General features: G+C 40.9%; 1 protein-coding gene across 1 annotated transcript; it reads right to left on the bottom strand.

Moving 5' to 3' along the window:
* Window positions 1-1,013: 1,013 nt before the first annotated feature.
* Window positions 1,014-23,480, bottom strand: DGCR2 (DiGeorge syndrome critical region gene 2; the record flags this gene model as incomplete). Its single annotated transcript, XM_010131485.1, has 9 exons — window positions 1,014-1,667; window positions 2,516-2,752; window positions 3,431-3,583; window positions 7,535-7,738; window positions 9,817-9,993; window positions 12,492-12,568; window positions 13,477-13,687; window positions 14,709-14,834; window positions 23,358-23,480. Coding segments are annotated over 9 exons (1,550 nt in total), but the record flags the coding sequence as incomplete, so codon positions are not given.
* Between the last annotated feature and the right edge of the window lie 728 nt (window positions 23,481-24,208).

Here is a 24,208-nt window from a genome sequence, read left to right as displayed (position 1 = left end):
GAAAGAGTAAATTATTTGTACACAAAAATCCAAACTTAAATTCAAGATCACCTGTGAAGATTATTTCGCACTCACTATCAAAATCAATAGTGCTTGACTTTGGGTTTAGCGAAGCAGTGAATCTATCTTTTCACCCTGTGTAAATTAGCTTAAAGAGTTCAATCTGAGGGGGAAATTCCAAATGTCAGAGTGAAGCAAGCTGCTTTGCTGATTTAACTACACTAACTTCATGATAACTCCTCGCAGGACCTGGATAAATGGTTTGGGGGCACAGGGAAAATCCCTGGAATTACTGGACTCCAGTAAGGAACAAGTGTCCAATTGGAATTAAACATCACATGTAGTGGATGTTAATCACTGGTTTCAATGATATTCGTAGAACCGTAAAGAAGTGAAATGGAGGGAACACACTTCCATGCTAAATACAGCATGCAATAAGAAAAGCCAGAGCAATGGTCTTTTACCCCAGCCAGTCTTGTGCAACTCTTCACTGTAAAGGAGTTAAACTACAAAGAAAAACACTTCAGTCTTCCTTATGGGATTATAACAAACAGGGGCCTCTTACAGTGAAGTCAGGCTCTATCGAAGTTAATCACTGCCCATCTCTTCCCTAAAGCACTACCTAACACATGAGGACTGTACCAAAGGGACTCAAGCATTACATAGACCCAGTTTTCTCCAAGTGCCAGAACTTTCCCCAACAACAAGAGATTTTGCAGCTACCAACAACAAATAATCGTAATTGCAAATCCTGGTGTTCTCAGTACCCACGTGTCGCATATTGCATAGATCATTCATCCTCCAGTCCCTACGGTGTTCTGAAACAGCAGGCAGATCAAAACACAGAACTGTTGTATATTGGGTAACTCTTACTTGGTGGTGCATGTGTTAGCTCCTCGGTGTTCCCGCTCTGTAAGACAGGCCCCAGCACCCTCCCCTGCGGTTTTGTCTTCTCTGCCTTTTCCAAGTGTAGCACTGAAGCAAGAGAAAGCAATTGACTGAACGGTGACTGACCCCACCCTCCTTCCCCAGCCTCCGTTCCCTGGGTCCTGTAGTGTCCAGCCAAATCCAAGCAGCTTTTTTCTGATGTAGATTTTGCTTCGTCTCAGATTAAGAAAAAAAAAAAACCCAAACCAAAAAACTACCCATACTTTTCACCTCCTTAGAAGTCAAAGGAATTCTCTGCACTCTTTTCCGTAGCCAACGGAAAAAAAAGTGCAGTTATACAATCCATATTTACAGGACAAACCAATTAGTGAATGAATAACGACAGCCAAAAAACAAGAGGCACAATCCTAACCTAGAACATAAAAGCAGTGTTCAAAAAACAAAGTGGAGATTCCTTCTGAAGTTCAAACCACGGATTAGTGTTTGTGCAAACAGTTGCTAAAACTCTTTCTGACCAGTGATCGGCTTCTTTCTCCTTTATACAATGGTATTGAGAGAACAGTGGCTGTGACGGCTGCCCGTAAGAGTTTCTGCCGGTGCGTTTTCATTTAGCGGTGTGTCGGGAGGGACAAGAAAGGTGCTGCTATCAGCGGAGTCTTCCAGCTCCGCTGGAGAAGGACCAACTGAAGGAGGAAGCGATCCCTCTGTAAGCTGTGGGGATACATCACAGTTTCCTAGTGATGGAGGACTGCTTTGCACAGTCTGAGAAAGACCTCCATCTGCAAAGGACAAAAACCAAGCAGAATCAGAACATGAAGCGTATAATTTCCCATTCCCAAAGAGATTTACTATCTGTATTTCAGGAAGCTCTGAGTTTTTCCCTGGTTTTGCATTAATGCACAAAGATGACACTGTAAGAGAGGAAAATTATATAGCAAAAATAAAACTTTTATCTATAAATAAGATACTTGCACTAATCAGGCTTGCTTATCTTGTGAGATATGCTGCTATAAAATCCCAAACTGGAATGATTTCTACAATATCACAGCTGCAAAACTGACAAGCACTGGGTGAATCATTAGAAAGTGATATTTTTGGTCATTTTGGGGGGGAGTGGGTGGGAGAAGTGGGGAAAAGAAAAGATTTGGGGTATATTTATTCAAAATCGCTTGTACTTGACATTTGTTTTCCTTTTTAATACCAATCTCTACAGACTTATCTCCAGAAGACCAGAAAAGGTACCAGCATAGTGGAAACTAGGTAACCAGGTAACCTATCCATGGTAAGGCTTGAAAATAAGTAAGGTCTAAGACTTAAACTGCTTGCAGCATGGACCCCATTTGTAATTTAGGTGATCCAAAGAACCTCTGAGAAAAAACAAGCTTAATGACATCTTTTAACAAAAGACTTTTCCATTGCAGAAATACGAGATTTTACTGTGAAATATATTTTCCCATCACAATTACTAAAACATATAGTGTAAAAAAAAAAAAAAAAAAAAAAAATCACCCCTCAAGCAAAAAGAGAACCACAAAATAATAAAAAAAATAATTGAAAAAAAAAAAAAAAAAAAAAAAAATCTACCCCCTAGCCAAAATGAGAAAAAGAGAAGTTATTGCCTGCATACCTGGAGTGGAACAAAGGATGCTGTCTGGATTGACAGAAGCTTCATAAGGAGGAGGTGGGTCATCTGGATGCTGAATATCTGGATACTTGTAAGCAGTATAGGGTGGAGGTGGATCATGGAAATGAAATGCCCCACCTTCGCCATCATCTGAAAGATGCAGGGGAGTAAGGCCAGTTCCAAAACCATCAGGACCATAATCAAAGCCAGGCATCCTGCGGCCCAAGTTAAAATGGTGCACTATTTCAAGAGAAGAAAAAGAAGTTGGTGACTTTATCCCATGCTGCCTTCTTCAGTTTAAGGCAGATCTCAACATCTGTCTCCGCTTTTCACACCCGAGGAACTCATGTCTCCTGAAGACCTAAAAAAGTCACATAACCTATACAAGTCAACTCACTACAGTTACACAACAACAGCCAGCCCCACCTGCTCCCAGCCTGTTCGTCCTGCATCACATCTAAATTTGAACCTAACCTCTTCAACGTAAGGAGATCATTCACACAAATAAGGTATTTCAGATTTGGACCACATACAAGCAAAAAATATTTTGCCATTGACAGATAAACAAGTTCAAGTTTGAAGAACCTACCAAGACACACACCCACAGGCACAGCCAAGCAAGACCGTGACATTTCTCACCTGCACGTACATCAATCTGTCAATAAGCATAAGGCTCAAGATTAACATTGATATAAAAGTTTTTTCTTTGAATGGGGAGTAGTTCAGAGAACCAGAACTTGTACAAATCATGACCAGTTCAGGCAGCCAGCGCAGAGCTACATTTGGGTAGAGTACTGCCTAGAATCTGTAACTAGACGTTGCTGGTGTTCTGCAGGGATTTGTATTTTTTCTGCTCTCTCTATTCCGAAGCACATACACTACTTAGATCAAGACTCGTTACAGACAGAGGCTACTTACAATTTGCTCCAATCAAAGACTCTATGCGCTCTCTCCGCCTCTGGCGTAGCCGGTGGACCATGAAAAGCAGCAGAGAGAGGATGAGAAAGGAGGAAATGCAACTAACGATCAGACGCATTCCACCGGCCATTGAGTCAAACAAACTGTTGCCATCTGTTACATAAAACAAATAAAAAAGGCCTGTTACTTTTGTTCAAGACTCATTTTTCTTGATGATGCTCTGTCAGTAATAGAGAGAAAAAGGAGTGAAAATTCATTAGCCTGGTTTAACACTTCTCCATGTTTCAAAAATGTAAGACAATTATGAATCATCAGGTGATTTATCTGTTTATTGCAAAGAGATCCAAATGCTTCTTCAAATATCTTAATCAGCAAAAGGGACAAGGTATTGAAGGTTTCAGGCCCCTGAGAACAGGAAGGAGGAAAAGTTAACAGCATTTGCACACCCGCTTGTCTCCCTGGCATGGCTGCTGCTGTTACGCTAGAGAGGAGAGCAAGCCTGGAAGCCATGGGAAAGGCTTGAGGACTGGCACATCTACACGCTATTTCTGGACACCTTCCCTTGCACATTTCCAACACTGTAATTATCATCAAGCTGCGGTCATTGAAATTCCCTATATCAATGGTACTCCGGTTAGCACCATTAAGTGACAGGAACTAAAAAAACCTTAAAAAGTCAATCAACACGATAATCTTCTTTCAAGAACCGAAGGGATTAAGGTAAATAGGAATTAAATGTTTTCCTAGAACCACATAGAAAGCAAGTGACAGAACATGAAACTGAACCAGGAGCTTAGGACTTTTGAGAGCTCTATACCACTGCTAACCAGATCCACACTTGGAAGGCTGCTGCAAGCAAATTAGCACTGTTCTACCAGCATCGGACATGCTCATCACACTTGGTTATGCTGAAGTTGCACGTGCACACACAGGTACACTAGACAAAGGAAAGTGACCTTAAAATGACTGTGCTGTGCTTTTTACACCAATTTCCCATTAAAGAGCTCTGAAAGAGAAATGCACCCTGGTTAGACGTGGGTAAGGATGAAGAGGCTGCACAGCCTCATCACCTACTGCTACAGGACACAAGCACCACCAGGAATGACCCCTCCCCCAGACACCACAGTGACACCACACTTCTGAGGGCAACCAGCCAGTCACGGCCACCTCTTCTCTCCTGCACCCACCACAGCTGCAAGAGCTCTCTCAACACTTTTCCTTTCACAAGCAGCAGCTAAAGCTGTATCAAAGATTCCTTACAAAAGCAAGCTAAACACCTCACAAAAACTGTAAGTACTGACTTGCTACAAATGCTAGTAAAAGAAAAATCCACCTAATTTATACATCGTTAAAGTACACAGCTAACAGGCTGGTATTTATTACGTAACGGCATTGGCAGCAAGTATTCATTTAATAGTGCACTACGCGCAGAGCTCGAACATTACACCCTCTCAAATCCGGCTGCGCGGTACAAAAGCCTCTGTGCTGTCAAACCTTCTAGCAACTCTCACTGTCAGAGCTTCAATGGATGCAGCCACGCACCTACCAACCAACGCACCCCCCTGAACACCACAGACCTGCCGTTGCTCCCCCTCCATTTTATGACAAGGCTGACTTCATAAACATATTAAATCAGTGATAATAACTGCCTTAAATAAAGTGACTTAAGTAAAATACACACATAGGCGAGCATGACGCAATCTTGTAGGCAGAAAGCCTGACTTCCAGTATTCTCTTTAGGCCACCTACAGCTGCAATTTTTTAACCTTCTGGGGCATCTTAGGCCTCTATCCCACTGCTTCCGCCTGTGAGAGCTCCTGACATTCAACCTGTTTGGCTGGATAAACTATTGTCAAGGGAAGTCCTAGATTAAAAAAAAATAAGGACAAAGGCCCAGCTTGTACAGAACAAGAGAAATCATCACAGAGACTTCCAACCCACATAAATACAATCAGATCACTTCAGAAAGGCTGTTTTACTCTCCAGACAGAGAGAAACCTTTCCTTTGCAACTCTCCTGTAACTGCGCCACGTTTAGTCACTAGGAAAACTTCTGCACCACCAGCTCTTTCAAAGTATTTTATTTCTTTTATTACCTTTTCACAAAGAAGAGTTGCACATCTGTCTAAACAAAGGCCACACAGAAAAATTCTGTTTTCTTCCACATCCGTGGTGTGGCAATAGGCAGACTACCGCAGTTGCAGTATTAGTACGTGAAAGACTTTCCTCCACTATTTATCTTCAACTAAATGAGGAGAAGCATCTTGCAAGACAATATAGCTGCGATTGCTCAGCTTACTCCTACCACTGACAAGTTCCCCTACTACCAAGTCCCTGAGTAATACTCGTTATCCACTTGTAATCATTGCTCACCCACTCACACCGCAAGAGCTGATTACCTGCCAGCCCAGCAGCAGCATTAATTTCCCCCAGTCTCTCCTTGGATGATTAATAGACTTACTGTTGACTAGTAAACTGTTTTCTTTCCTTTGCAACAGAGCTTAGGGAAGATATATGTAAGAACTGGACAAAGAGAAATACAAGCTGATTAAAGAAAGTAATTCATTAATTTTGTCATCTGGAATAGTAATTTATAAACGCCCAGAAGGAAAACTGAAACGCTTCATTTAAAAATTTTGGTGTTTATCCCTAGCTGAAGTAACTTCATTATGAAGGAAGTCTGACAACTGCTTGATGATTCTTCTCTCAAACTCAGTTACTAAAAAACCCTGAAGACTTCAGGCGGGAGTATAATGAAACAGTCTTATTTAGCATCAGTACAGAAAGAAGAGCTTAAGGATCAGAAAGGATGTGGTAAAATACACTCTTCGAATCAGTATTCATGAAATAGCAAATCCAGCAATAAGCAAGGATTAAAGAACATGGCATGAGGTTATCCCAGGTCATCTTACCCTGCCCACTGGATGATGCTTTGCTGACACTCTTCCTAAAGATAAAAAAAGTGAGGCCAAAGTCTTAACTCTGCTGATAAGACTGGGAGGAAGACTCCCTGCTTTTTCCCCACTCTTTCACCAACCAACCTGCAACACTAGCTACAAACATCTGTCAAGGTCAACCGTCAGAATGAATGTGAATGACAGCAAGGAGGAGCCACAGCCTTTAATGATTAACTTCTGTTAACAGTTAAGACAAGTAAGACTGAAAATTTGGAAGCCAATAAGCTCCCCTTTTTGTAACAGGCTGAAATAACAGACTGAAAGCCTCTGATAGGAAGAGTTGACCTCCTGCGTTTCCACAGGAGTTCGGAACAATAGTTTCTAGACAAGATTGGGTTCTTCTAAAATACCAGGAAAGACCAGTATTACAGAGCAGTTGACATTGGAAGGGACATCTTGAGTCCAACCCCCACTCAAACAGCGTCAGCTATAGCAGGTTGCCTGGGACAGAGTCCAGTCAGGCATTGGATATCCCCACAGGTGGAGACTCCACAAGCCGTTTGCTCCACTCTCATGGTAAATTCCAAGTAAGACACACTACTTTTTGCAAGTCTCCTTACAGAAAAATACCCCTCTGCCCCACAAAATCCGTATCCCCAAATGGTGAGTGACAAACAGTTCAGAGTCAACTGAAGACTTTACTGATCCAAAACAAGATACTGCACTGAGATGCCAAATCCAATAAGCACAGCTGCATGCCCCGATTATTACTGAAACACTATATAATTTAAAAACTCTGCTTCCCACGTGATCCTTGGATGCAAACTTCCACACACATAAATGTTTGTGACCACAAAAAGATGCTTAATTAGGTGCTCAAGAGAAAAGTCTCTTCTCTTCATGACAACTAAATACAACAAAGGATCCATGCAAGACGCTGTAATAAAAATCCACAGTAGCCTCCATACAGAAAACAAGCCACTGCTTTTCCCATATAAGTAGCATCAAGGATGACTGATTATTTCCAACCACAATCTGAAGTGTTTCATTTCCCGTGATTTGAGATCCTTCCCCACAGGGGGTTTGTACCCAGCAATGTCAAGGCATTGCAAGGATACATCATTTCAAACAAAGTTATATCCAAAGATAACCAAGTTAAGCACTGAAGTTATTTTTTTCTTGACAAAACTGCAGCAGTCAACTCTTACCTGGGTCTAAACATGTAAATTTGCAGCATTCCTTAGGGTCTTTTCGATACTGCTGACACCCCTGGGGCCGTTCACACAAAGCAGCCACGCACATTTCAGGCTCACCGTTGTGACATGTGCAGCTCAAACAGGGATCATTCCCTTTTGGAGTGAAATAGTAGCCTTCGTCCACAATGTTGTCTTTGATATCAACACAGGTCTGGCCTGGAACAGAAATGCACATCAATATCACCAACAGCCAAGTGTCTGTGAGCCTGCCAGACACTTGCCAGGAGCCCAGTTTATTCTGTTACATAAAGTTATCTGTAAACATAAGCAGACCACCAGTTAAAAGTCACATCTTCACATTAAGGAAACTTTGAAAATGGATCTCCAAGAAGCAGGGAAGATAATGGATAGGCTGGAGACACGCGGGGAGGATTTACTGCACAAAACTGACAATGTAAATTTTAAGTATTTAATGGAACTAATACACTTTCAGGCATCCTCTCCAAGACAAAGGAAAGCAAAGGTGTTTGAGATGTTTAAGCTTCACCGTCAATGCCTTCTACAGCTCCCTTCCTCTCTCCTGGTACTTAAGGAAATCTGGATCTTCTCTGGACGAAACCTGAAGGATGCTCTTAACAGGTCAGGCCTAATAAAGGAAGCCAGGCAACAGTACTTCCACTGCCCTGGCTGCATCTCGATCCTTGTCCAGCAGAGGAAGTTTAGGTGTCTTCTGTCCACTGGTTTTTCCTCCCACTAACCTAAAGGCAAATACCAAAACCAGACAGAGGGAACACAGACAGCACTGGGCCTTGCCAGCTGAAGCAGCTGCTCAGGGAGGGTAGCCTGCCCCCCTCCACTCTCCACACAGATCAGCTGGGAGGGTCCACAGGAATGTTCAGACTGTAAGAGATCCAAGGAGGCCTCCAGCTCAACCTCCTGCTCAAAGCAGGGTCAGCTATGACGTCCCGACAGATTGCTCAGGGTTTTACGTAATCTGGTCATAAAAACTTTCAAGGATAGAGGCTGCACAACCTCCCTGGGAGTCTGTTCCACTCTTGACTACTCTCACAACTAAGCCTTTTTCCCCAGCATCAATTCAAATCTTATTTCAACTTAACATCTCCTGACTCCTGCCACCCATCACTGTAAAGAACCTGGTTCCATCTTCTTGATAACCTCCTTATAAGTACTGGCAGGCTGTTATCAGGTCCCCGGGAAGCCTTCCCTTCTCCAGGCTGAAGGAGAACCAATCCCACTGCCTCACCTCAAAGGAAAGGTGCTTCAGCCCACATCACCATCTTGCTGGCCCCCACTGAATTTGCCTCGCTTTGCCAACATTTTCCTTGCACTGTGAGGCTCGAAACTGGATACAGCATTCTTCTGCTCAACTTACACATCGGATACCCTCGCCCTCTGGTTAACGGTTTGGCAGAGCTGTTGACTACCTTACAATATCATCCTGAACAGATGACCACAAAGGTCATCTTTTGATGATCATTTTGACTAAACATGTCCTTCAATATTAAACTCCAAGATTTTATTACATCTCAAGGCAGACAAGGCAACATCCTGTCTTCCTAATTATCAGTATTTCAGATGCAAAAGCAGGTAATGAAGGGCTGAATTTTCTTCTCTTGCTATTCTGAAAGTCCTTTTCCTGTTTTAAAAAAAAACAAACAAAAAAACTTCAAGAACTGCAGTAGAAGTGCAACAACTCCTCTCCTTCTTGCAAAGAAGCATCATCTGTATCACGTACCTTAAACACTAACTGAAAATACTGCCAGAACCTCATTATACAAAAGCGTTTGTATAATGGCTTTTGGAGTAAAGAAAAACAATATACAGAATGAAAGCCATTTTTACCACTTTGTCAGCAGCTCCACTTGCTTTTTTTATTCCCCTAGCTCTAACAATTGGCTGCAAAGAATTTAGTAGAATTTGCTGTATTTAAAATAAACCAGAAATAAGTATTTCCTCATTTTCATGTGAAGTTAGTAATTTAAGAGTGATATTTACTAATACAGCACTTCTAAAAACTTTTTAAATGAATATTTTGGGGTTGATACAGCTGCTAAACAATCATTTTTAGTGAAAATCTGCACTGTGGCTGACAACCACACACTATGATACTCTACTTATTTAAACCAAGCAGAAATTCAACCTCACTCCCACCACCTTTTTTTTTTTTTTTAATTCACTGGTCAAAAGGTAGAAAGGATAACTGATTTCCCCCTATTTGTTTTATGCATATTTAAACACTCGACACAGTTAACACTGAACTAAAAGCAACTTACTCCTTTTGCAGAGGAACGAGGACTTCTCGTAGCAGTTTTCAGCGTACCAGCTGTGTAAACCATGGTGCCGAAGAGTAGGAAAATGGAAACACTGAAGCTGGGCACAAAGAACGTTTTCATTTTCAGACATAGCCGTACCAAAGATAGGGTCAGGGGGTAAAAATACTTCTGAAGAGCCTAGAAGAAGATGCATTGGTATAAGCAGCCTGTGGGTACGCACAGCTTTAGAAAGGCTCGGTTGTGTCAGTCATTTCACACACACCAACTCTGCTACAAGGCTACTGCCCTCCAGCTTTAGCTTGCATTAGCAACACTCCCCCAGGGGAAGGCAAACAGCAGGGAAGGAAGGGGTGACTCGGAGAAAAGGCTCCTGTTTTCAAAGTACTGGGTAATTCTGTCGTTCTGCAGAAGTGATGTTTGGTATCTCCAGAAGCGCTGCTTTCCGGAGACCCACAGGGTTTGCCTGCCAATAGCTACACACCCCTTCAAACAGCTGAGTTTGGCCACACTTACTACGAGTGGAGCAAGAATTCATTATCAGTCTTGTACTTGGCACCTCCCGAAGACACGTGTACACCGCACCCAGAGCCACCCCTCCACGTCTCCTGCCACTCACTCCAGGCACACAACTGTGCTACACTGAGAACAAGGCTACAATGCCACTTCTGCTGCTGCAGCGGTGGCAGGGACCGTTTGGTCCTTCCAGCTCATGGAATTGCTAAGAGATGGTATTGTGATGGGTTCCAACAGTGCAAGAGGTGTCGAGGGCAGTTTATAATTTCTAAAATGCTGTTTCTGACCAGAGTCCCGCTTCACCATTATACCCGCTGGTATGCAAAGCTACAGAGATTAACGGGAGACCAAGACACAGCAATTGTGAAAATTAGCCTATTTTATACGCTTTCAGAAGCCTCCTTTCCAAATCTGTGTGCTTCAACATTGATTTTAACAGCTCTTGCAGTTAGCACATTACACAGTCTTCACACATCCTTTCAAACACTTAGGTATGATGGTTTTTTGTTCATTTTTTTTTAATGCAACTAGGTTCTGCCATCATTTTGAGGGCTTAGCATTCCACATCTCCCAATAGAGAATTAAAGTTTCCAAGCTAAAGGACTCTAAAATACTTTTCAAACAGACACTAGGAGTTCAGAGTCTGCCACACTACAAGTCAGTGAAGCTTAAGTAATGTTTTTCAGAAGCTGCTGAATGCTACTACCTACCATGATGTACTTTATTTCATATAGCAACCTTCTATTAAATAGAAAGGTTGCAAACAAAAGAATATATGGTACTGAGATGGCTTCAATTTATATTACACATCAAATTAAACTTATGATAAAAACAGGTGGTGTGATTTTTCTGTAATTTATGCCTCCCTGGTTGCAAACTGTCTGTCAGCAGATGGCAGTGCAATCAATTTGCCAGAGAGCAAAGAAAGGTCCTTTTAGGGAGAGTGTTTAGGGTTTTTTTTTCTTTCCTTGGGCTTCACAGGAGAAACCTACCTACATAAAGAGTTTTGTCCAGAGCAGAAATCCCTATTGTGACAAAAAGTTGGGCTTGCCTCCCTCCCTTTCCCCTGCTGTCCAAAGACATCTTTAGGTGCTTTACTTTTAAGGGGCTAATGAAAACGTTCCTGCCTCTACAAGATGGAGCAGTTTTCTCTGAATATTAGGAAGACTGTTCACTCGATTACAAAAGAAATCGGTATTTTTGTGCATGGCAGCACAGTACACAAGTACCGTCGTTAGAAAGCTCTGCAGGGTTCTACTACTTCTCATGTGTTAAAGGAAGTATTTCTCAAGATCCAACCATTTCGCAAAATTCTGTTCATAATTATGCATCTGGACCTAATGGACAGTTTTCCTTCCAGATTTTCTATAACTGAAAGTTGTATATGAGAAGAAAATTATTCAATTAGTTTGCAAACACTACACCAGAATTCACAGTTCTGATACTTAAAAAAATTCCTTTGTTTTAAATTTTCCATTACCTAAACCAGTGAAGCATTTAGACATTCAATTCTACACTTAAGAGTTCATATAAAGACTTCAAGATTAACTAATCCTTCAACTGAATTAGTGAAAAATAGAAACTTAACTTCGCACTTTCAGCAGATGGAGTTGCTTATTTTGCAATTGAAAAAGTTCGGCCAGTGATCCTATCAGATTAATGTTTGGTCTTCCATATAAACTGGGATTTATTTCTGGGATTAGGCAAATTTTATCTTGGTTCAAGTAAACTGTCTCAAGTATTTTAAAGTCTGGGTAATTCTGCAAAATTCAAGACTAAGTATATAAAAATCGCCAATTTTTAAAAAGCTAAAACCCCTACACTGGTCTGTGCAGATACTAGAATCAGGAATCAGACATTCACCACAAAGAACAAGAAACTAGATTAATTTCCTTCTCAGCTTAATCAAGGGGAAAGCCTAAATAAACTGAAAAAACCCCACGTTCTTTCCACAAGACGTCAGTATGAAAAACTACAAAACTTCTTACACTTGAGAAAAGACATTTGTATTGAGTACTGAACTCTTCTGCTTTGATCTGTAAAACAAAGCAGTTCTACACGATTTCAACACTACCCCTGCAAGGAGTCACGTTGCTCTTGCAAACGTTCATGCTTTCAGACAGTCTCCACGGGCCATTCAACTAACAATTCTAGAGGCCTACCTTTATAAGCTACTTCCCAGTGACCTTCTAGAGAGTGATTTCGATTGGTGATCACATACTGATATCCAACCCAGAACCTACAAAAATAAAACTGTTAGATTCTAAAGATACAACCCAACACCATACTAACGAATTAAAATAAATGACACAGAACATTCCAATGCCTTTACACTTAAAGGCCTTCAAACATTCTGGTGATATTTTCCTTAACATTTCACCCCATACTCTGGCAACGGAGAGAGAGATAGAGAGACTACAGCTGAAGAACACAGGAACGTACTTGATAGTTTTCTATGTTTGCAAACGGTAATTCACCACAACTTTTATATCTACTCATAAGCAGCACCTTATTTTGTTGTTACAGCAGCACTTCAATATCTTGAACCCAAAAACCACACAGAAGTATCCAGATGTCGGATATTTTATAGAGATATACAACTTAGGTCAGACTGTTCTGGATCAAACTAACTCTCCAGAGACAGAGATACACCATTACTGAACCACTCATGGTGATCTGTCAGAGCAGACCATGAGACCAACAAAAATCTCTCAGGCAAGAAGATCTCAAAATGGCTTTTTACTCCACTCTTATCTCAAATATGCAGCTTTGTTAGAGCTACCAGTGCTTAATGGAAACAAAAATCCTGTTGAAAAATTTCAAGAATTATTTCTATACAAGGTAGTGCTGCAGTAAATCATTACAAAACCCATCTTCCCTCCTGCAGTTCAAGAATAGGCGTACGTTGCTGAGACAGCCTGAAGATAAAAAGACATTGTTGAATTGTAGCCTATCTGTCAATGTAAATTAAAACATACAATACAGATGGCTACTTCCCAACGGTCAAGCAGCACGCTCATTCCAGGTTTTTAACCCAAAGCCAATTCTACCATTAGATTTTCTAAGCAAACTCGACTACCAGAGTTTGTATCACACAAAAGCCATTCACATGTAATATGAGATCTTTGTCCTTTCCTTCCTACTCACCTACGCTGGTCCTTCCTTACAAATGTCTTTTCTTCTAAGTCCCACTCCTGTGCCAGGATAAACCTCAGCTCCTGGTCTGCAGTGAAGGTGGCAAGGGATCCATTCACCCGCTGACATGTCTGCACGGCATCCCAGTAGTTCTCCCCGTTTAAATAGACTCTATAACAACTGGCTGTGCCCTCATAGTGGTGCCATCCTGTTGGGCACTTTCCTAGGAAACATGAAGAATAAAAGGGAAACCATTCCCCCCAAATGAGGATCTTCAAGACAACGCATCTCAATCATTTTATGACAATTCACTGCATAATCACTTGGATGTGTACACACAACATACTGCGTGTGCTTCACCTCACCAGGAGGAGGTGCATGTGTGACAGATCACAGCTTTTGATACAGGAACTTTTTTTTAAACGTATTTTAAAAGATGCAAATCCTAGTAATGTTTCATTGCCCTGTGACAGCCTTTAAAGTCTTTTAATTAAGACTGATCATTTACTGTGGAAGATACTTCCCTACATCTTTCAATCCAATCAGTTTGATCAAGCCAAGCCAAAACAAGCAGCGAGGAAAAACTAGGAGGTGGCCAATTTAATGACTCTTTCTATTAGGTAGTTAGCAATACATCCAACTTGCTATGAAGTTTTCAAGCTACTCTTACAAACAGCTTCAGTAGTATTCATGTAATACTGCTCTCACAGTCAATCACTGACAACAATGGGGGTTCTGGGGAAATTGTTTGCTTTGGACAAACACCACCGCACGGTGGATCTTTAGGAAGTAAGGAGGTGATGGTGTAAACTGCTGCCTCTGCTTTCTTTCAGTTAACTCAGCTGAGGGAATACACAGCAAAAGCCTTGTGGCATTTCTGGATGAAACAGGCCCAAGGGCTTTTAACTGGCACTCTTGGGGGTGATGGGGAACTAACAGAGGGAATCAGAGACGGGTGAGTGAAACTTAAAATGGACACAAAATATGGTTTTAGTGCCTTCATATGCAGTATTAATTTTGCATAACACCTTTCCTTATTCTCTACTTATATGGGATCTTTTGAGATCTGTTGTTCACATCACTAAGATGGGACAGAATACAGTACCAATCAAACTGAATAAAATCTGGTGAAAAAGTTACACAAGAGAAAAAAAATCTATTAATTACTCCTTAAAAAAAAAATAGCCTAAATTGCTAAATCAATTAGCAGAAAGATGGCCCAGATTTCCCAGTCTGCAACTTACTACTAAATCGGACAGGCTGTGCCATATTGACAGTGTGAAAGCGGGTTGTCTCTCCTCCTCTACCACGATTGTGCCTGGAGTCCACATTCTCCTTCCCATTGTAAGTTCGCTGGTCCCCTGTCAAGCCTGGGGACCATAAGGAACAGTCAGTACTGGTGAAAGATGCAAGCAAAGGTGGATTTCATTTCATTAAACTTTCTCTGTGTTTTAATTCAAAACATATACAGGCAGGTAAACAAAGATGGTAGATCCTTGCAACAGCAGCTTGGCCATTCTACATGGTGTGTAACTGAATTACCTACAGCTGAAAAGAACCAATAAGCCATTGCACAAATCTTGCAGAGTAAGCCAAGTATTTTGGCAGAGTCTCAAGAGTCTGCAGTTGTACACAGGACTTGACACTCATCCTTTCAACTGCCACAGCAAATGCATCATCTCCAGTGCATTTTATCTGTTCCTGTTTACAGAACTGCTCATTCTCCAGCTGCTTCGTCTCTCAGTTGTGCGTTCAAGGATGTCAGACAACTTCTCCAATACATTTTCTGAGAGGTAGGACAAAATTAAAACCAGAGAAGGAAACCTATCTTCAGCCCAAAGAACAAGGTTTTTCATTCAGTTTCAAGCTTCTAAAAAAAAATGTTAGTTCATTACTTCTGGAACAAAACACATACACACCCTCATCTCAGTGACAGGGCTTATACAACAACTGGATTCAATAATTTAGGAAGAGCACCATGTAAGATGTTATTCCAGAAGAGGGGCTGGGGGGCAACGCATGCCTTCCAGGAGTAAATAAGGATGACACAGTTCAGGTGGAGATGCTGCAGGATGGGCTATAGCCAGCAAAACTAGTAAAATCCTAAGTAGGAAGGCTGGCACAGTGGTGGGGAGAAACCTTTGAGGTAGACAGAGAAAGAATAATCTGGAAACAAGGGATTAACCTTACAAAGAGAAAAATTAAGAACCCAAGAATGTAAGCATTAGAAATATCTACTAGTATGTTATTTAATATTACTAGATGTTATTAATGGTTAAAGAGTGTAACCAACACAAGGAGCTATGCAGACATTCATTTCTGTATAAAAAAAAAAATCAGCTTATTTTGCTTTAAAGCTGATTAGCTCTATTTAGCCTAGCTAAACCAAATAAACTAGTCATGGTCCCAATCTTCTTCAACAGGTTTAACTACATCTGTTTGAAATATAGCAAAACTATGGCAATAAAACTTTCTCCTTTCAACCTACCTTTAAAAAACAGGAGGTTCACAGCAATTTCATGATAATTTAAACCCAGAGCTGGAGAGTGTTTGGTGTATTACCTGGGGGGAGACCTCCCAAAGACCCACCAACAAACCATGCACTAATTGGAACAAATGTCAGCACTGATAAGCAAAAACGAAAAACAAAACAACAACAAAAATCACTAGCTGGAGCCCAGAAACATGAGAGCAGCTTTACATTCATCTGGCTCTAGCATACCGAGTTTGCCCTGGGTTAATGGGATAAGCAAGGGATATTTAATTATCACATTATCCTAGGAATTACATGTCTATAGAGATCACCCATTATGTATGCACAGCCATTTCTTAATACACAATGGCCTTACAGGAATAGGGAAGCAATGCTACTGTTCAATATTAGAATATGCCATTTATCACAGGCAAGAAGTTCGGCTAGAGTACATAAAGGACTCAAAATGGTAAAATAATTTGACAGTGAAGATTATTAATCATTTTTTATTACTTTAAAGGCCAATCTATTTTTAGTTTCAGAATTTGACTGTTCTTAAATCCTAACGGTTCAGTAGCAGTATTTACACTATGATTTTCAAAGTGATGCCGAGACACTAAAACCAAATTTAATTCTAGTAAGACTTTAAAAATATCACTAACTAATGTAGAATGCTTTGTCAAAGATGAACTGAGCTCAGCATAGGAAGCTCTATTTTCCCATGGCATTAAATGGTAACAACCAAACCCAAAGAACCTGTAAGAACCAAACGCTCAGACAATTAGTTCCCTTTCAGAAGTGAGAGCAGATGCAACGCCATATGGCTGACCCTTCACAGCTCAACACAACGCCCACGAGGACTTAACAATTTACCTCCCCAGGAATAAAACAGAGGTTCACGGGTTTTAGCACGCGAGGTTAAGAAAGGGTTACTTGGGCTAACATGTTAAATTGACAGAATTTATGCCAGATTCTTTGGAAAATAGCGACACAGATCCCACACAAAGCGAGATGACTCGGTGCTCACGCTGGAGGCAGGACATTCATTCCTTCCTCAGCATCTGCCTGTATCAGCAGACACCACCGAAACCAGGCAGCGCTAGAGAGGCACAGAGCAGCCACCACAAATCAGTTCTCCTTCGAGCCCAACACCGTCAGCTGCTTAATAAACTGGTGCCCTTCAGATATTATATTGCTTCTATTTGACCTGAATTTTAGGTCTCTGAGAAAAGGAACAATGACAAGTTTTTCCAAGGCAATAAAGAAAGAGATGCTGACAAGCCTCTAAGTCACTTGACTGCCATGAAAATCTGTTGCAGATGCTGGTGGCAAAGGTGCCCCTGGACTGGTTTCCTACTGTACTTTTTCAATACTCTGCAGGATAATTTTCTACGTACTTTGCTGTTCCTACTTCCTTTATAAAAATATTTTTATCTTTAAAACCAAATTATTAGTGCCAAATTATTATATAAGCTTTAAGATAACAACATAAGCCAGAAGATTACAAACTAACCACATTTGAGTGTTTCAGAAAGAAAAAGCTACCATTTTCATTGCCTGTGAGCATACTTAATGTTCTGAAAGCTATCAAATTTTGGAGGAGCAGCTGTTTTCCAAAACCTGTATTCTTCTAGCTACTACAATCACAAGCAGTAACAGCAACAGCAGTATTTTTACTAGCAAAGACAAGGTACATCTGTGTCCTTTGACTTCACAGAACTATACCAAAAAATATAATCTGCTTTTACAATGGTAAACTTTCCCAGATCTGAATCAAAACAGTTCAACAATTGTTCAGAATAAAAAATAAGAGATTGGAAAGGGAAGAAATTTTGCTTACATGTCTAACTGCCTTTTAATTCAACAAGTGCTGTCACTGCTGCTTGCAAAACGCAGCCCTACTAACTCACAAAGCTCTGTACCATGCGTACAAGTTTTGCTGTTCTGTTGGGGACATGGAAAAGAGCAGGGGACAAATGCAGTCAAGTTTAAGCCCAACAGAAACATGAGCTTGCCCGTTATCCACAGAGGCTGGAAGGAATTGAGTCATGCTGTCCATACTCTTCCATGACCATCCATGAGGATTACTCTGCAGCATTTATCCGCAGGATCTCAGCAACGCTCTCTTTCCAGTGTCATCTCATTAGGGGAAGCCAGGCACACAACCAGAGCAGAAAGCTACTCTTTCGTTCCCCTCAGTGCCTCCATCATTCTGACCAAATAAGGGGACACAAATTGCCAAGCAGTGCAAAATGGAACGTTGAGCCGAGACAACACAAAGTGAGAGCTGTCAGCAGCAGAGACAGGCACAGGTTAGAATGTACGTGTGTGGAGCAGCACTGCATGAGGGAAGAAGCCCGACACCAAAGGGAAAACTGTGGAGGAGCTAGAATCTGCCACACACGCCAAGGTCTGCTTTGCACCAAAAAGACAGCGGACACACAGAAGACATTGGCTGTCCTTGTAGGGTCAGGATTCCTGAAGGAGTGAATATTGGATTTGGGAGTGTTGAACTAGTTTCCAGAGTTAGTGTCACAGATAAGTCACTCAAGCCAAACCCTTCACAAGGATGGACGGACTGTGTCAAATTATGTCAAAATTGAACTGTTTGTGAAGCAGCTAGGTCTTGTTATTTCTTATTTGTTCCAAGATTTGAGTTGTTCCTCTTTAAACACAAAGATTCTCAAAATTTACATAAAAAGTTGCCCTGTCCCCTAAGCTTCAAATTTTCTGCCCAGCATATTACCTATTAAATCTTGGAAAGCTTTTAATTCCATCCAATAATTTGAGAGGTGAGAAAACTTCAGGATTATATCCTGAAGATTTGGAAATACAGTTCAGAAGTCCCCAGAGGAAAATGACTCTTCTCAGATCAAGCAGCTCCACACTTTGCATTATCAAATGTACTATGCTAGGAAACAGATGCCACCCAAGAACAGCATCCTGCCGTGCTGAGCACTATTCAAAGAAATAGACTGACAGTCAAGATCTTGTAATTTAAACACCACGAAGTAGGGTAAAAAGGATGCATCATACAGGAGTTCAGCAAGGGCTCAGAAAATGTGGAAATGATCACAGGATTTTATCATTTTTATCTACTTTAAAAAAGGAGATGTACTACAAAGTGCACAAAAGTCAACAGTCACTTCAACCAAACCCAATATCCTCAGCAAAACAAAACACAAAGCTGTTCACGATCACTGCAAAGCAGTGTGCTGCAGCTGCTGCTCTAGCAGGTACTGGCCACCCCTTCGGCTGGCTCCACAGAGGAGACTTCGCAGACTCAGAGAGGTGCAGTGTTGATGTGCAGGGGCAAGTGTCCTCCACATCTGCACATCTCTTCCTGATAGTGCCTGAGGAAGTCCTTAAGAACAGTAAACAAGATGACATTGCTCAAGATCGGCATTTACAGTTTGCTTTCCGTATGAAATCAGGCTCCTGATCTCTACAGAAAAACATGTAAAATCGTATTGTTTGCTGTGGAACTGCAGGGCAGCTCACTCTACTGCTAGCCACTGCTTGCAACTGCTGGCCCAGGACTCTGCTGCCAGGATGGCCAGCTGTCCAATGCTGATAGCGGCCTCACGCTCAGCAGGGTAAAAAGCCCTCGCCGAAACTTCCCCGTGTTATTGCTATTGACCAAGCAGGTCTAGAAAACAGTACTGAGAAATACCTTATAAAGGAAGAATGCGGCTTCTGCAAGGGTGTGTGCTACAGGGTAAGCCAAAGGTTTTCAAACTCAGGTGCTGGGAGAAGCCCAAGGACAGCTGAGGGCACAATCTGATCACGTATTCCTGAGAAGAATTCCTTTTTTTAAAAGCAAAAGTGACGGAAGGAAACAGAATGATGACCAATAAAACTGCAAGCTGAAAAACTGTTATGGGCAGGATTTCTGAAAGGCACTGGAATTCAAGACACCCGTTCTCTGTTCATACCTAATAAAAACAAATATCGAGCCTGCAGCAGAAGAACAGAACACAGGCAAACAGCCAGAGCCATACCAAACCCTGCTCCCCTGGTACTGCTGAGAGCGAGTTTTGACCAGAACGCCTGCAAAGGCGGCACAATATTTGGAGAAGTTGATCTGACAGTCTGCTAGAAACCTGGAAATCCCACGAGCAGCAAAAGGCAAACTGCAGAGCCCTTCCTTCTTATGAGTTTAAACACAGAACTCCTATAAAGATTAAAAAGTTATGTTACTACTTTGATTACTTGTGTAGAAACATAAGAGGAAGTGAGTAGTAATAGTAAAAAAGTCTCTATTTAAGATATTAATGCCTGTTTCCTATCACTTCACAGAATACACCACTTTGGGATAAACTATTTTTAGGATCAGTTACCGCTGATATGGAACAGTACACAAATTTCATGAGTCTCCACTGCTGAAATAGAAGAGAATTGTGGACACATGCTACATAAACCCTTTTTAGGATGTTCACAAGAGCAAGCAGCCAACGCTTTTAGTCCGCCAGAGAGACGGCTTGAGGGTAATCACTGCTGCAGATTCCACTAATATTTGTGTGCCTAGTGCGAAGGGCAGGGGGAAGAGCACTTGACACATTGCAAGCTTGGGACTGAAAGGAAGCTCATTTCATTCTGAGAAGAGGCAGTAGAACAAAAACAGTTATGATGACTATCTTCAGAGAAAGATATGGTCTAGCAAAAATAGGGACTTCATACACTTATTCAGATTGTCAATGAATTAACATCTTACCTAACTGTGTTCTGAAAAAAATGCCAGAAGAAATTATCCTAACAAAAAGTCTTAGGGTTTGGGGTGTTTTTTGTACTTCAGAGAACACATGATTATCAAACTACTTAATTAATGATCCTCTTATTTTAATAGGAGCTTTGTTACTAACATGAATTAAATCAGGTCCAAAAAAGGTGAACTAAACCAACAGTGCCAAGTAACTTGCAATGGCTTTGTATCAAACCTTTGAAAATACCAACTGGACTAATTAGTCACTGAAACACATCTTCGTAATTCACTGCCATTGACCTTTTCTGAGTTGACCGCGTTGGAGCATGCCATTAGCAGCTCAAAGGCTGAAAGGTAACAAGTTTTCCAAACAGATTCGGAGCCCTTTCTTGCAAGCTTTCTTTTCATGCTTCAGAGAGATTTCACACCTTTTAATTTCAAGATATTTTAATTCTCCAAATTTCCCAAGTCCAGGTGGCTTCACTAACTAGTTATTTTAGTGTTTGGTCTGCCTTTACTGAAATTAGGAACCTTAATTAAGCAGTATTTAAATTTAGCTGAATCATCTCACAATTGCTCATCTAAATTCAAAGGTATTTTCTAAATTTAAAGCTGCATCACTTCTTGTTAATTCAGCAGCCAAAGAAGAAAGTTATCACTCCTGAGTGTGACTGTGCTAGTATTATTAGTAGCATTAACTCCCCTATCAACACCCCAGGACTTAGTCTCTCCCGTGACTGGTCCCATACATGTTGCTTTCCCCAACATAAGAAAACCATGCTCTTCCAGTCGTCTTCTGGCCTCAATTTACTGTCATTCACACTACTCCTTTTTACACTCCAGCACACCAACCTGTCCTTATTCCTGACAGTTTTGTGTAACACATGCCCTTCAACAACCGTTCCAGGTCACAGCACTATCCCACCAATTTTTTGTTACAGGTATAAGAGAGGTTTTACATCCTCCACCAGTCATTCTTGTTCCTCTGGTTTGCTGGCTACACTCCTTGCATTACTGTGCAAATATCTCAGTTCTTTTATAAACACCACACCCAGCTTTCTGGCTATTTTACTGAGCACAACCTTTTTACCAATTACTTATCCAATTATTCTTCTCATCAAGTGGAATACTTTCCTTCTCTCTGCTGTCTATCATTTTCCCCTCTAGTATTGTTTATGTATGTTATTCTCCTCTTCTTGTGTACAGACATGGTGATGAATCAAGTCTCTCCCACACATCTCCTTTAATTTCTTAACTTAAAAGTCTTCTCAACAAGTCAAGCCAGACACTTCAGTGAGACCTACACGCCAAACGCAAAAGCAGAGTCTATCTACTGAGAAATGGTACTTTCATAAAATCCTCCTCCCAACCATATACCAAATGTTCTTTGCAAGTCCAGTCCTTGAGTCAACATCATCCTGTTTCATCTTCCACGTAACAACTTAAATTGCTAACTAATACACTGGCAACAAGATATGATAAAAACACTGTTTTCTACTAATGTCAATGTTCCAATATTCCCACAAGTGAAGTTTTCAGTGCTTTTTGAGTAAATCCAAACATTAACGTAACCCTGCTTTGTCCTAGCCATTGACTTCCATTAACCTCTAGAATTTTATTAAGCTTTCCTGCATTTGGCCAAAGTCAGCTAAAGGGGAGGAAGAATAACAGCACAATTATAAAAGCACCTTTCTTTGGGACATACACGTATAAAGAATATCCCTAAACAGAGCGGCACGGCTTAATTTTCAATGTCAGAAGAAACTACCAACAGTTTTTCCCCCATGATGCAAATACACACACACACAAACTAGCCAAAAGCTTTCTAAAAAGAGTACTAACACATTGTTCTAATTATTTGTGCGTAGAGCACACTGGAGAGATGGCTAACTACACCATGGTCTCAAAGTTTGAGCACTAGGTTTCTTTCTCTAATTCCTCTAGAAAATACAAATATTTAGAAGAGCTTGTTGTTGTAAAACATGCATGTTACTATTTTGTAGCACCTCTCTAAAACAGTTCAAAGCTCAGAAGACAACAGACTGAATGCTGTGATGACAATGCCACAAAGTTCACGTAATTCTCTCCCAAGCACATTAAGTAGTTTAGTGGCAAAGATCTTCTTAAAATAGTTTTGAACGTAATTTAGTCACATTGTAGAGAAAAGTTCTGAATTATGCCACAGCTGAATTCATGCTTTCAGATGCCTGCTTCGTTGTTCTTAGGAAAAAAAAAAAGCAGTTACAGGTCCCTTCACTTTAAAGACACACAGAAAAAGATTTGCACTGGCTTATTTGTTGAGAACAAACTAAAATGTTCAAAATTGTTCATATATATTCATAATCAAAAATCAGAAGAGGAAGCAATAAAACGAGCTCTCTACCTAGGTCCATCAACATCACCCAGCACAGTCTGAGTGATATACTAATACAACCAGAACAGTAATTGTGAATTTAACCACAGTCCTCTGTGTCATTTTGGTTTAATTGCAATGTGATTTTTTTCCCTGACATGAAAGGCTCTTTTTAGACTACAAACTCTCCTCATCGCCAGGATACCTACTCAGCCCGTAAGAGTGGAAGGTAATTCAGACAAGCAAAAAACTCCAAGTCTGCTAATGATTGTTCTACCAAACAATCCCCATTTTCAAACAGGAGTCAAAGTGCTGATGAAAAACAAGCTGACACTGGGATCAGCAGTCTTCTCAGCTTTACTTACCTGGACAGTCAACTTCATCGCTCTTGTCCTCACAGGTGGGCCATCCATCACACTGCCAGTTCGAAGGGATGCACTGGATGGTACCACTCCGACACGCGAACTGTCCTGGGATGCAGCGCAGCTCTGGGAAACAAGAAGTTATGCTTTGTTTGAAGTGTTATTTCTTTTGCAAGTCAATGGGTAATTAATATACGTATGGTGTAACGTATCACTGAAGCCACTGTATTAGCCAAAACCTCTGGATAACTCAGCCTGTTAAAAATTGCTTTGTTTCAGATCTCTTCCACATTTTAAACTGCATGTTTGTGGTTTTAAATAGACAGGAGAGCCGGCTTCCAGTGCTTGGGAAATAATTTGCTGAGACATCCGCAGTAAAAACTTCCTGACAGCGATCACCATAGCGTTACTCATTTACTTCTCATGGGGCACCGCGGGCTTGTTCACTTTTCTCAGGACCAAAGTTCAACAAAAATATGCCACAGGAGTTAGTGCTGAATTATACAGTGAGTTCAGAATCGTATTTCTGTTCCAATCACTATGTAAGCCAGGACCCGCTAGACTTGTGCAAATGTCCAGCCTGATTTAGAGCCATTTCATAGAAATGTTAGTAAAACAATTTCTATATCCATGATTCTGTTGTCACTTTCTAGCTTAAGCTCTTTTTTAGAATTTCCCCTATGAACACAACCTTTTCCAAAAACTGTCAATATCTGCAAAGACGCAGGTCCTGTTTCTGCAAGAGTACTGCCTACTTGCCATCATTATACTGTCAGATCTAATTAGCATTATCAAAAATACAACATTTTTCAAAGCTTTTTTACATCAATTCTGTCTATGAAATGCCAGAACTT

The sequence above is a fragment of the Buceros rhinoceros genome, unplaced genomic scaffold, assembly GCF_000710305.1.
Source record: "Buceros rhinoceros silvestris isolate BGI_N320 unplaced genomic scaffold, ASM71030v1 scaffold11002, whole genome shotgun sequence".
In the NCBI taxonomy this organism is placed as follows: Eukaryota; Metazoa; Chordata; class Aves; order Bucerotiformes; family Bucerotidae; genus Buceros; species Buceros rhinoceros.
Note: the sequence above shows the minus strand (reverse complement) of the source record. Positions and strands in the feature narration are given on the sequence as shown.